Source organism: Rousettus aegyptiacus, unplaced genomic scaffold (genome assembly GCF_014176215.1).
Source record: "Rousettus aegyptiacus isolate mRouAeg1 unplaced genomic scaffold, mRouAeg1.p scaffold_m13_p_13, whole genome shotgun sequence".
Lineage (NCBI taxonomy): Eukaryota > Metazoa > Chordata > Mammalia > Chiroptera > Pteropodidae > Rousettus > Rousettus aegyptiacus.
In genome coordinates, this window is record NW_023416288.1 from 25870326 (window position 1) to 25883855 (window position 13530).

Sequence of the window (13530 nt, forward strand, 5' to 3'; positions counted from 1 at the left end):
TAGTGATAGGCCAAAGCTTAGATATTATGATCATTTAGTGATAAGAGTATGTGATTAGTTGATTATGAGTATATGGCATTTGGAAAGCAAAAATGAAAGTGACATAGCATTTCAACTCACTGTGCATGGGGTCTGCATCCATGGTTCACCATCAATCTGCATTGGCAGAGACTTGCTAGTCCTGGAAGTAAATATTTCACTTTAAGTGTAACACTGAAATATTTTACATAACAGGTTATAAGTAAACTATTGGATGATGAGACCAGGGAATGCAAATATGGTAATAGCTGGGCTCTAAAGTTATCTCTTCTGAATGGGACTTCAACTCTTGATTATTAGTGAATACTCTGAAAGGTTTCTTGGTCACAGAATGTTAAGAGCTTCCTGGGAAATGTGGTGATATAAACAAAAATTCTAATGCTAAAAATGTAGGGTTTATGTTTAATGACAAAATCAGAATTCCTACAGCCAAAAGAGGCTCCTTGTTTTCATACAAACCTACATCGTAACCCAGGAAAAAAAGATGCTTGCTGCCTTAGACTTTCCAGTTATCAATACTTTCAAGTAATAATCTATGCTTTCATCTTAAAGTCAAAATACACCTGTTTTTCTACAGGTAAAATTTTGTAAAAAAAAATGTTTCTTGATTAGGTTCAAATTTAATAGATATCCAAAATCTTAATTCATAATAATTTTTATTTGCTTTTACAGAAACACTGGTACACTTAGTCAATGAAAGAATTTAAGTTAATAATGCCTTGATAGTGTTTTTTTTTTTAGGTAATTTTCCTAGTAGATATATTTCAATGCTTCAGTAAATTGAGTGTGAACTACATTAGAGGGGATGAAATATGTATGTTAGAATTGTATCCATGGTTTCAATAAGAGATAATATAATTCCGACGAACCTAAGTAATAGCTAACCAAAAACTTTGTAAAATATGCTAATTTTCATCATTTTGAAATATATCAGTATTAATCATTGATAATTTGAGACACAAATAAAATAAATGTGGTTATCAGAGCTCTGAATACTTTCAATTAGTTTATAGTTATGCTATGTCAACCCCCTTTCTCAGTTATAGAGAAAGAATTACCTGACTACTACAGAGGAGCATTGAGCCAGCCGCCTTCCAGCGCTTTTCAGTCCTGTGTATATTTGCCCCATCTCCATGGCTCCTTCCAAGCCAACGACCTCCAGTAGCTGATCGCTTAGATCTGAATACAAAACCAAAAACAAATTAAAAAAAAAAACAGAAGCATTGTAAGTTACAGTACAAATGCATATGTGTACAATTTAATACCATTAGATACTATAGAGATGAGAAATGAAAGCTACCTTCACAAAGAAAGCTTCTCTGTCTTGGATAGTGAAAGTAATGAAAAGATGGCCTACTTATAAAACTCTCAGTTTAACTAAACCTGGAGGTGCTGTGGGAAAAGATTTGCTGTTAGCTTATTCTAAAACAAAATGGGAAGAATGGATTCTGAGCCAAATAATGCCAAAAAATATACCAGTAGTTTTAACATCAACAAACTTAATGTTATTCCACATGTATATATGGAACATTTATACATCCCACATCAGACATTTGGCAGCAAATAGATATTTCAGCACTATAAATAAAGTATGAGGATATGCTGTCAAACATAATTTTGTTAAATTACTTGAACAAAAGACCTAAGAGATCATAGAATTAAAGTTTCTCTTTTCAAAGATAAGATTGATTCTCTTAAATACTGAATGACTTGTCCAGAGTAACTGTGCAGAAGTTCAAGAAACAATCTTAACTTCTTGAAATGCTTTTCTGATAAGCAATATGCTACCAAAATACTATTTGGAGTAGACGAGATAATTACCACGTGCAGTCATTTTTTTTTTTTTAACAGAATGAAGATAACAGTAATAGGCATTGCTTGTTAAGTGTTTATTAAGTACTTGTCACTGGACTAATCACTTCCTATATATCATCTCATTTGCTCCACCTAAAAACCATATTAAGACAAATATTATTATTCCTAATAATATATCAAGAAGCTGATTTGGAGGCAAAATTCTAGGTGAAAATATATGCTTTTTCTATTTTGACATTCTTATGAATTTTCAAGTTTAAATTAGTAGTTTAATATTGTTTTAGTAGCATAAGAAGCTGGAGGTTTTGACATAGAGTGGGAAGGTATAATGATTAAACAGAGTGATCAGATAAGAGTTGGTCATAGCTGAGGTTCTACTTGAAGATAAACAAGCAAATGTGTTTTGTATGGACTCCATCTTGTACAGAAAACCTTCATTCATCACTAATAAATCCATTTTAGCCTGGAGTTCAGAGATGTAGATGTAACATTTTTAGGATAGTTCAAGTGTACGGCAAATAGTACTTTGAAATCCCCTAGTTTGTTAGGCTCATGATAACTGGCAAATTTAATATAAGCCCTTAGAAAGTCTTTTAATAGAAAGTGTGACCAAGCCACTGTATTTTTTAAGTGAGCTGATAAAAACTATTATTTTTAAACTTTAAGCTATACCTGTCACATGAGATTTCTCTAAGTAAGCACAACCTTCTAGTTACAAAATCAAATGTTAACAAGTCATAATAACTTAAAGCATTCACCTTGCTGTTCTAAACCCTATTTAGACTTATTTCTCATGAAACTTATTCTGTGTTTCTAGTTTAAATTTATGTTGCCAAGAACAGATGGACAAGGAATGGAAACATATTCTTTCAGCTGTAGCCGGCACTAAAATTTGCTTGGCTTTATAGCCTGGGTGTTAATATACTCATTTCTTAGATGTACGTCAACCAGAAAACTACACTGTGGTAAGCACTAAAACCTCAAATGTGTGTCTGGTGATATTTATAAAACAACAACAACGACAACAAGATTGAAGTTCATATTTAGTATTATATATTTGCACTGCCTGATTCTTAAATAGATAAAATTTTATGCTAATTTCTGTAATGATCTGGTTGATAGGAACTATTCTACAAAAAAAAAAAAAAAGAAAGAAAGAAACACTTTTTCACAACAGAGTTAATTTGTGAGGCCTAACTTTTCCATGAATCACACGGATCGTCTACACCCATACCATATTGCTACTGTCTACCATCCTCCTAATTTTTTTCTTTTCATTTGTCTTTCTTTTTCTCCCAGCCAAAAAAAAAAAAAAATGCCCTGGATCTCAATTCTACTATTAATAATCAGTAATAAAGATATTTCTTATGGATTTAGAATACCTAGGCTTTCAAATTTTTATGTTCTTGCTGACGCAAAGAACTGTATAGAAAGAGTGAAAAATGTACTAACTCTGGTAAAGGTTAAATAAATCCATACCAACTTCTAATTAGGTGTTCAAAAAAAAAAAGAAAAGAAAAGGAAGTCTAAATTTGGGTTGCACGTTTTTGCTTCTATAACACTTCCACATTTTTTTTTTATACAACGGTTTGTAATGTCTGTGTTCAACTGATGCCTCATGCATATTGTCTTTAAGATCAAGGTCCTGATTGATTTCAGACAAAGATAGTTTCTATCTAGGTAACTTTGAACTCTGGTTCTATATGTGGTATCACCTAAAAATATCAAAGACTTTCTCACCTTACATTCTAGCTAAAATTTAAGTGCAGACCCCCTTGGGATGTCAAAACCAACCAGACGAACTTACTTAATTGGTTTGCTGCCTGGCTATTGATTGCATCATTAAGAGTAGCAAACTATATAGCCCATGGACCAAATCTGTCCCACTTTTTAGTATGGCTTGTGAGTTAAAACTGTTTTTCACATGTTTATAAAGTGGGAACAAAAATAAAAATTAATATATTGTGACATCTCAAGATTATATAAAATTCAAATTCCAGTGTTCATAAATAAGGTTTTATTTGAAGATAGCCATCCTCATTTGTTTAAGTTTTGTCAATGTCTACTTTTCACACTATAATAGCAGAGCAGAGTAGTTGCGACAGAGACCATATGCCCTACAAGGCCTAAAACTATCCGGACTTTTTGGAAAAAACTATCCGGACTTTTTGGAAAAAACTGCCAAACATTGCTTAAGAAACACATTAACTCTTTCAGGCCACTGAGGTTTTCACTTTAGTACTGCCACGATAACTGTTAAATGGCATCACAGTGGCCTAAAAGACATAATGTCTGTGCACTCATTCCTCAGTCTGCGTCCTTCTGTGTAGAACAGCTGTTCTCGAGCAGGTAGTCTCATCGCTCTCATGCACTCTGAGGTTTCACAGAATGAATTTGTTATTAATCATAAAATACCCAGGTTTCAAAATAGCTTTATTAACAAAGGACACTAGAGCAGCTTATTGTTCAACAGTATGCTGAGTCATTACATCCTGGTTGCCTTTCTTGAGTGTGAGAAAAAGAAGTAACGTCAGAGATAGGATGACAGAAGTTGTATCCAGACCTGGAGATTCAGGTAAGAGTTAGACCTGTGAGGTACCTGCCAAGTATTGAGAAATCCTGACATCCTGATTTTCGGAAGTCTTTGTCTATCCCAAGGAGGAGATTGCTTTTGCTTAGGGGGAAAAGAGTCCATTTCTGAAAGAGTTAAATTGTCTTTCCCAATGGCCCCATGGGGGTAAAAAAAAAAAGCAAGAGAATCTGCCAAATTTGGTATTTTCATATTTAAAATTAAAAGTCTAGAAGAGGTGCTTCGGAAGGAAAAAACATAATAAAATAACCTAAATTGGGTCATATTAGAGAAAAATTCTCAACACTGGGTCAGTGACTCTGAATGCTGAAAAATACAATTTCATTTTCACTAACATGTAATTGAAATTAAAAACTTCTTTCAAGTATAAATTTAGGTGAGAAACCAAAGTTGTAGTAGAAATGCCTGGGACCGACTTTGTCATTGACAGATATCACAGATATTTCCTTATCACATTATAGTTGTTGCAATGTATAAAAATGTTATTTATACTAATTATTTTTAAATCTTAATACTTATGGATCCTCTGTTAGATCTTTAAAGTTAATTTATTAATAAAGAAGCACACATATTATTAAATCAAAATTTTAACAATATTTTAATATCATTGGTGTCCACTGTTAGCCTGTATATATTCTTTATGAATTTTAAACCATGGCTCTGAGAGGCACCTGTAAATTTCGCCAAACTTTGAAAAAGGACTATAGCACAAAAATGGTAAGAAACTGTACTTTACTTTGTCTTTGACGTTGTAAGTCTTTTCCTGAATGTTGGTAGTACTGCATTACTTTGTTGCACAGGTAATCAGGGGGTGCAAAGATAAAATCGAAAGTTAGGGGTGAAGTACAGATTCAAGAGTACAGGAGCAGCATAGCTAATAAGTGGGTAATATTTATTCATAGCTTAGTTTCATCATTTTTGACAGTTATGCCATGATAATATGTCTCATTATGTAATTGTTTCAGACTGCCATATGTGAGGGAACAGAAGAGGATGCATTGCAAACACAGACTGAATGTGGGTTGTAGCATTTCAGCATTTCATAGAATACAGTGTGTATTGAAGCGAGAGGAGGGGGGGGGGCAGGGCATTTTCCTTTTGCCTGGTGTCCAGCAACATGGTGCAACACTGTGGGAGGCCATGTCCTGGGGTACCCTCATTGACTCAGCAGGGACATTCCGTAATCGAATCACTATAAATTGCTAATTCTATCACCATCTAGTAAGTTCTTATTTGGCTGGGGTGAGAATAAGCTAGCTATGGAGATGTACCTTCTGAGTGTGGGTAGATCATATGTCTATACCCGTGATGCTTCATTTATCTAGCAACTCTTGGAAACATGCCTGAGGATCCAGAATAAACTTTTAAAAAACCAAGGTATATATGAAGTTCATCCACCAAAGTGAATGCTTTGAGATTTCTTCCTTAACATATCTGCCTATTGTTCATTGATTCTTAATTTAGATAATTTTTCACAAGTATAAATAGCTATTTTCCCAGACCTCCATAAATTAGAATATGCAAATTAGGAACGGAGTGGAGAGAACTAAAGCAAAAATTTGTTAATATGGACTCTGTGTTTCACAGTATAAGATTGTAAACATTAAAGCAGACTTTTAGCACCTTAGGGAACATACTATGTGATTAGAGGTCTATCAAGACAAAAAAAATATATGTACAGTATGCCTTCTGTAGGCAGCTCTCTATTCAGGAACTTACAGGCATTTTTCCATTTAAGATTCATAACAATCATTTGAGGCTCATATTATTTTCCTCATTTTATTGATGACAAGACTATATTACTTGTCCAAGTCTTCACACAAATCTGATTTTCCAACTAGGTATGCTCCACTTCAAATTCCATCTGTATATACAGACAACAGTAGGAACTAACCAATTAAATATTACCAGTGATGAAAGAGAAAAAAAAAACATTACAAAGAAATACATATATAACTCCATGATATGGTAACACCAATAATCCTACCACTAAATGGTTTCGGATGTTCCCGCCAAATTAAAATACAGTGTAAAAATGACTACTGAGGTCATTATGAATTATACTCTGAAGAATTTCTATAAGAAAGCTAAGAAATGCAAAATACTTTGTAAAATGATTTCCATCCAAAATGGTTAAAATGTAAAGACTAAAAAGATGGGTATGTAAATGAATTAACTAGCTTTATTTGGAAAATCTAGCAGTGTGAAATATCTCATTTCCTGTTGAAATAAAAAAAAAATATGAGGGGTTAAGGTACATATAAAGAAACTATATATATATCTATATACACACACACACATATATATACACACACATATATATACATATATATATATATAATGGAATCACATGTCTGCTTTTAAAAATGACTTTTAAAGAATGAATTTGATCATCTCTTTTAAAGCCATATGGTTTCTGAAAACAACTAGCTAGAGCTGACTGTAACTGTACTTTCATTCTAAAATTCTGAACTTTCCCAAATGAATCCAAAAAAAAGTAAAGACCATAAATCACAGTGTGGCATATTGTCAGCACCTTTCTTCATCGTGACCTAAGTGGTTCGGGGCCTTCAACTCACTTTGTCATGGTGTACTTGAAGAGCGATCTTCATCTCAGGACACACAACCCAAGAAATCATAAGCATTTCATTCACAAAGCCCATAGAGAACCAGCTTAAAGAATTCCCACAGCAATCTATTGCTGCAACTGACAATGTATATTAGAGTAAATATAAGCAAGGAGTTTATGAGCACAAGCTAGCGGTGAATCTCAACACTGCTGCTTCTGGATTCTTAAATCGGTTTGTTCTTGTTAAGCTTTGTGGAGAAACTAAAGGCTGTGGCTCTTTTTCTGTGTGAATGAGCCATTAGTGTGTGTAGAGATGTTTTCACAGCACCATACCTCTCCTGCTCTCCTTCATAAAGCAAGCTACTTCACTTGTCTCCTCATATTAGCTCAATCACTAAACAAAGCAAGTGCTCATGAATGATGGCTGATGTCAGCAGATTCTGAATAACTTCTAGAGGGGCATCCTGTACCCTAACACTGATGCCTGCTAAGGAAGCGAAGTCACCAGGGAGATCACCCATCCTTATTCTAAGAATTAATCAGTTCCAAACATTAAAAAAAAGGAAGAAAAAACACTCAAATAAAAATCTAGTTTATTAAAGGCAGTGCCATATTACTTTACATATGACTGTATAGTCTTTATACTCGATTTCCAGACGCACTGTGAAAATCAGTTACTTTAAAAAATATAATAAAGAATATAATGGCATGTTTTACTGTCCCATTTTAGTTTCAATGAAATATGAAAAAAATGCCATGAAAAACAATAAAATTAAAAAAAAACAGTAATGGGTGTAAACTCATATAAACTTAATGCTAAAAATTAAATAAAGGACAACATAATGATGAAGAATAGTGATTTACACTAAAAATCTCCCTGTACAATATATCTGGTTTTTACATCTTGCTTATCCTGGTAACATATAAATGTACTTCTAGCAAAAGATTGAGAGATTCTTTTATTTTGAGGTTATTGTGCTTTCTTAGGCTATTTGCATAAAAGCATTGCTGGTCAGAAGTAAATCTTATTCTCCTGGCAATATATCTTCAGAAAAAAAGGTTGCATGACTAAATAGAATTAAATCCCACTAACCTTCTTTTAGAACTGTTTGGTTCTAAAATATAGGATTATATCCTTAAATCTGGTATCTGTCCTGACAGAGAACCCTTGAAAACCTGCTGAGCTCAAGGCTCTGTGCAACAGGAATGTCACTGTTTCTGGTTAGAACAGTATGTCTGTTTAAGGAGTTTTGTTATAATGCAGGACAGAGGACCCAGTGAAGAACAGGACATGAGAACAGAATTAAGCAAAAACTGTTATAGTCTCAAATGTTAACAACACAACAATATCATCATTGCCTCACTGTTTAAAGGGTGGTTCTTGAATCATTAATGCTTCAGAACAAATTATTCGAGTCAAAGAAGTCTGCTTAATTTGGTTTTTATTTTTTTCAGCTGGTAGTACACTGGAGACAGATGAACCATCATACCCAATAGTCTACCAGTTAACAAGTTAGTATAGCTTAGTACACATCTGAATTCTATTTTGTATATATCCTTGCTTTTTTCTTTTTTCTTCAGTAAGATAATTTTATGACTTTATGGCTACAGAAAAAGAATTATATTACATTTTGGATTACTAAATTGAATCAATGTTGACATAAGTAGTTTTATTTGGATGGGATTTTAAATTAATTCCATTTGTAAATACTTATAAGAAATACAATATTCTTTGTCATGTCAATTACAAAGTTAGCAGAGAAATCCATTCAACACATGAAATCACTTAGAAGAGAGAACTCGCAACCTACGACAGTATAAGAGATTGTCAGTATCTATTCACCTCACGATGCTTATTAATCATGTAGTGACAAGTTTCCAAAGAGCTTGAATTCTTTTTTAAAAATCAAGAATAAGCCCCTGTATAGAGACATGTTGAGGGATCCAGATAAGTACAAAAGATCTCTGTAAAAGTTTTCCTTTACATTTTAAAAAGCCTGTCATTTTATCTTTATAAAAGAACTGCACCAATATTATCTTGCTTTTAGAAAATACAGAAACATTCATGACTAATAGTAACATGAAAAGTAGAAATGGAACATTCAAAGTACCTTAGTCCCTAACAACCCTTGAGACTACAAGAGAAGTTCAAATGCAAACTTTCAGATTTCCAACACTGAGAAACTAAATCTTCCCTTTCAAAAAGTTGCTTTGGGAGTGGGGGAAGGCAAAACCTCTTTTATAGTACAAACTTTGCTAATACAACTCATTCATTTCCTACCTCAACTTATAAGAGATAAACTGTTTTAAAAGATAGTTTAAAATACTTTTGCATTGATACACTTGGTACAAAGAAAAATTATTCTATTTAGTCGTATTCTTTTAAAACTTATTTGTTTAAAAGGGCTTCACTGTATTGGTCTTGCAGCCCTTCATACAACAGAACAAAAGCGGTTCTATGAAAGAAGTCTAAACTTGGACAAACCGTAAAAAAAAAAAAAAAGCAAAGTTCCTCTCTGTTTTTATCAAATTTGATTGCTGCAGCTGTTCCCAGTTTCTGTATTTTAAAAATAGCCGTATTCAGTGCCTTGTTGGCTAAAGGCCAGAGTGCCATTAGAACATGCTGTACAGAAAACCTCTATTCAGTTACAGATACAGAAATATATTTAAGATCAGTGGGGGTCATCTGCAGCAAACACTTGTAAAGGAAAATAGAATTTTAATGTGTTTGGACTGATCACCACTTTTACCAGATAGTTTAAAGCTCCTGGCAGAGTCTTACTAATTTTTTTTTTTTCCTCTTAGGTAAAAATGCAAAATGAGTACCAGTTTCATTGGAAAAATATTATTAGAAAGGTTTGTTTCTCCGATAGCAGTTGTATAACCGATATAACGCATTTCAAAGAATACCTACTAGTGGTTTCTGCTTGACAAGTTCACAGGTGTACATCCATCCAGAGTAAAGGGGGTATTATTGAGCAAATGCTACAAATGAAATCACAAGTTCTCTCTGATATAGGACACTTATCTAAGGTCATCAGGTGTGACATAGACCCATGTGCCCAAGGAAAATGAGTTGAGGGACTCATTTTGGCTCCTATACATCCTTTGAAATATGCATCTCAGCTATACATAACTGCCATTTGAGAAACACACTGATAAATTCACACCTCTGGGATTAAAGGATGCAGGGATAGGTGAAAGAATATAATTACTCAGTAGAGTCTCAGAGTTGTACTCTATGTCTATTCGGTCCTTTCCTTTTTCCTCATCAAAGGATTGAAACAAGTCTTTGCGACTAAAGATATTCATAAAGGAATGTTAATTTGAGTTGCAGGTAAGAAAAAAATTTATTCTGCAGGGATTATTAATTTAAAAAAAATGAAGCTAGAGAATGAGAGTAGTAAGGAAGACTCAGAAAGCAGGGTTCTAGGAAGAACTTAGGTGAGAAGAGAAGCTTTCTTTCTTCTGTTGTCAAGAAGTGAAGCATCGGAGATATTGCCTTTCTTGACAGCTATCACATTAGCTTTCCACAGTTTGGGAGAGGCTGGCAGAAGACAGAAAACTCTGGAGTCAGAGACCTAAGATTTTATCACTCACAGCATTTGAGTCCAACAAACCCAATCTCCAGAACTAAGAGCATTTGTACCATGGAATCAAAGGGAAATAGAGCAACTAGGTCAGTACTCTGTAGGCTTCTTGGGGCAGCATGGGCTCACTGTGAACCAAGGGACAGAAATAAGACCCAGAATGGTCTTATTTCTGCAAGGAATGGGGTTAGAAAGATGATGCCCAGGTGTTCTCGGTACAAGGCAGAGTAGAATCAAAAGTTTAGTGGGACTGAATTGCCAAAAGGAACAAACTACATTACAATAGGGCTGGTGGCAGCCCACCTTAATGAAGCTCTTTATTAGGCCATTAAATTAATATAATTAGTTTGCTATGTTGTTACTTAGAGATTTTAGAAATAAAAGTAGTTGCGATGACCAAGTATACAACTTCTTAGATTTCTGGATAGTAATATTGCAAAACAAGACATTTATTATTCACCGCATGCTTATTATAATCTCAGAAATAAAAAAAAAAGTGTCAAAACAAAAAAAAAATAAAGAAAAATATTAAAATGTTATCATTGGTTATCAGGCTAGGTGCTGAACACATAGTGGTGAACGAGCCATAACCAGTCACTTAATACAATCTTTGAGAGAAAGGAGAAGTTCACATATCACTGTAGGTTCAGAATGGGGCATAAATCTGAAGCTCCCGGAGGACAGCTTGGCATTGAGAAGCCATTCCTGTTACTTAATCATTTGAGAACCTGGATTTAGCCATTCCTGAACACAGTCACACATTTTCAGATACATAAGCAAATATATCCATTTTGTATCTTTTAAAATCATTTAAGATTTAAACGTGGAAAATAAAAATGGTCCAGTTTTGTTTAGCCAGCTGAATCGGGTTTCTTTTACTTGAAACTAAATGACATGAGTGACAAAACTTCCGGTTCTTAATACTGCCAGATTCATTGTCCTCATTATACTTTGATGGTGTCATTCTCCTTCGCTAATGCCTTTAATTGATTTGCAGTCCTTAATGAACAAGAACTTTGGTATTAAGCTATCCGTAATTTGAATTTTATTTCCTATATTCTTCCATGTAAATTTTTACGCCTTGTCTAAACTATTTTGTGTTCCCTAATTAGGCTTGATTGCCACTACTCTGCCCACCCCCTACAATAATATGGAAGCTTCTCCTTCCTTTCCCACTTAAACTGTTAGTCCTTTAAGGCTTAGTATAATAATAGCTCTTCTGTAATGCTTTCTCTTTTGTCGCCAACCCACCATTAACTTTTATAAAAATGTAGTATCTTTATAACCCCTTTGGCACTCAACTTACCCTGTGAGGCGACTATCACAGAATCAGAGATTTACATAGGGTGGCTCTCAGAGTACAAAACCCAGCAGTAAAAAATGACACATATCACTTTGCACTTGGTCATCTGATTGTCTAATGGACCATGATAAATCTCTTTCTGTAAGTATGATCCTTATCAATATTTTAGTCTGATTCTAATTTTTCCCCTACACTACTGGCAAAAGCAGTCCCAATTTTGACATTACCTATTATGAATTTCTTAAGTATCTTATTTTGTTCCATCTTGACTATGAATTTGGCCAGAATTTTTATTTTCCTGCTTTAAATTTGATCTCTATTTATTTTGCTATATCACACATAGTTTCATAACACTACTTAACATTCATTTGTTCATTTATATATTTATTTCACATAACTAAGTCACATTGAGCACCAAATAAATGCTCAGCAGATCAATTCACTGGGCACTGTTTCCTTGGATACCAAAATTTGTGGATGCTCAAGTCCCTTATATAAAATGACATAATATTTGCATATAACCTACACACATGCTCCTTGAAATCATCTCTACATTACATGACACCTAATGAAATGTAAGTGCTGTGTATATACTATATTTCTTGGGGATCAACATTCTGGAATTTTATTTTTTGAATATTTTTGACCCGTGGTTGGTCGAATCCATAGATATAAAACCCTTGGATATGGAGGGCCAATGGTATATGCCGGCTGAGGAAGGTGACTAAGATGGATGTGAATGAGGTTACAGTACCTAACCTCAAAGAGGTTAGTATACTTAAGAAAAATGACATGTAAAAAATATATATAATATAGTTTAATGAATGCTACAATAGACACATATGCAAAGCATACATTGCCAAAAGTGGAGCGTATTTAACTCTATGAATGATAGTTGGGAGTGGGGAAAGTTGGGGAGAGAGAAGTCTAAAGAATATCTGTTCATCACTGATGATACTACAGGTAAATATCAGTTTTATGATGATGGGTCGAGTAAAGCTGTTCCGGAATGAGAAAAGTGTATGGAAATATAATAATGTTTAAAATCACATAGTACATTCAATGAATTATTAAAATATCAAGTTTCCTGTATTATAAGTAACAAGGGCAAGAGTTGTGAGAAATGATGTAATAAGACTCATTCATGAAGGGCCTTAAAAACCTTGTTTGGGAGTTTGGATTTTCTCTGTAGGTGACTGGGGGCTAGTTAGGATTCTTAAGCTAAGTAGAGAAGTGATTAGATTGCATTTTAAAAAGAACATTTAGGAAGTCATGAGGAAGATGGATTGGAAGGAAGTGAGTTAAAACGAAAGGTGATCAATTAGAGAAGCACAGAAATAATCCTGGTGAGAAATGACAAGGAATTAAGGTTATGCTGCGACAGCATACATGAAAGAAAGAGCTGTTTAGGGGGCAGAACTGACAGTATCATGACCTGGGTGCTGAGGAGTGTTGGAAGGCACAGTGATACCCAGAGTCAAGCTGTGAGAAGAGCGGATGGCAATGCCACTAACCAAGATAAGGAAAAATGCAGTGGAAAGCAATGGGCAAACAGAAAACATGGGGAGTCTGTTTTAGGATATGCTAGTACAGGCTTTGTGGGACGTTCTCATAGAGCTCACTG

General features: G+C 34.1%; 1 protein-coding gene across 4 annotated transcripts in view; it reads right to left on the reverse strand.

Moving 5' to 3' along the window:
- The window catches only part of DGKB (diacylglycerol kinase beta), a 583166-nt gene that overhangs the window by 32484 nt on the left and 537152 nt on the right, over positions 1-13530 (reverse strand). For all 4 annotated transcript variants that reach the window (XM_036230387.1, XM_036230386.1, XM_036230388.1 and 1 more), the window contains 2 exons: positions 1098-1218; positions 121-181 (listed from right to left, as the gene is read on the reverse strand). In XM_036230387.1, coding sequence (XP_036086280.1) covers positions 121-181; positions 1098-1218 — 182 coding nt within the window. The remainder of the gene's footprint in view (positions 1-120; positions 182-1097; positions 1219-13530) is intronic.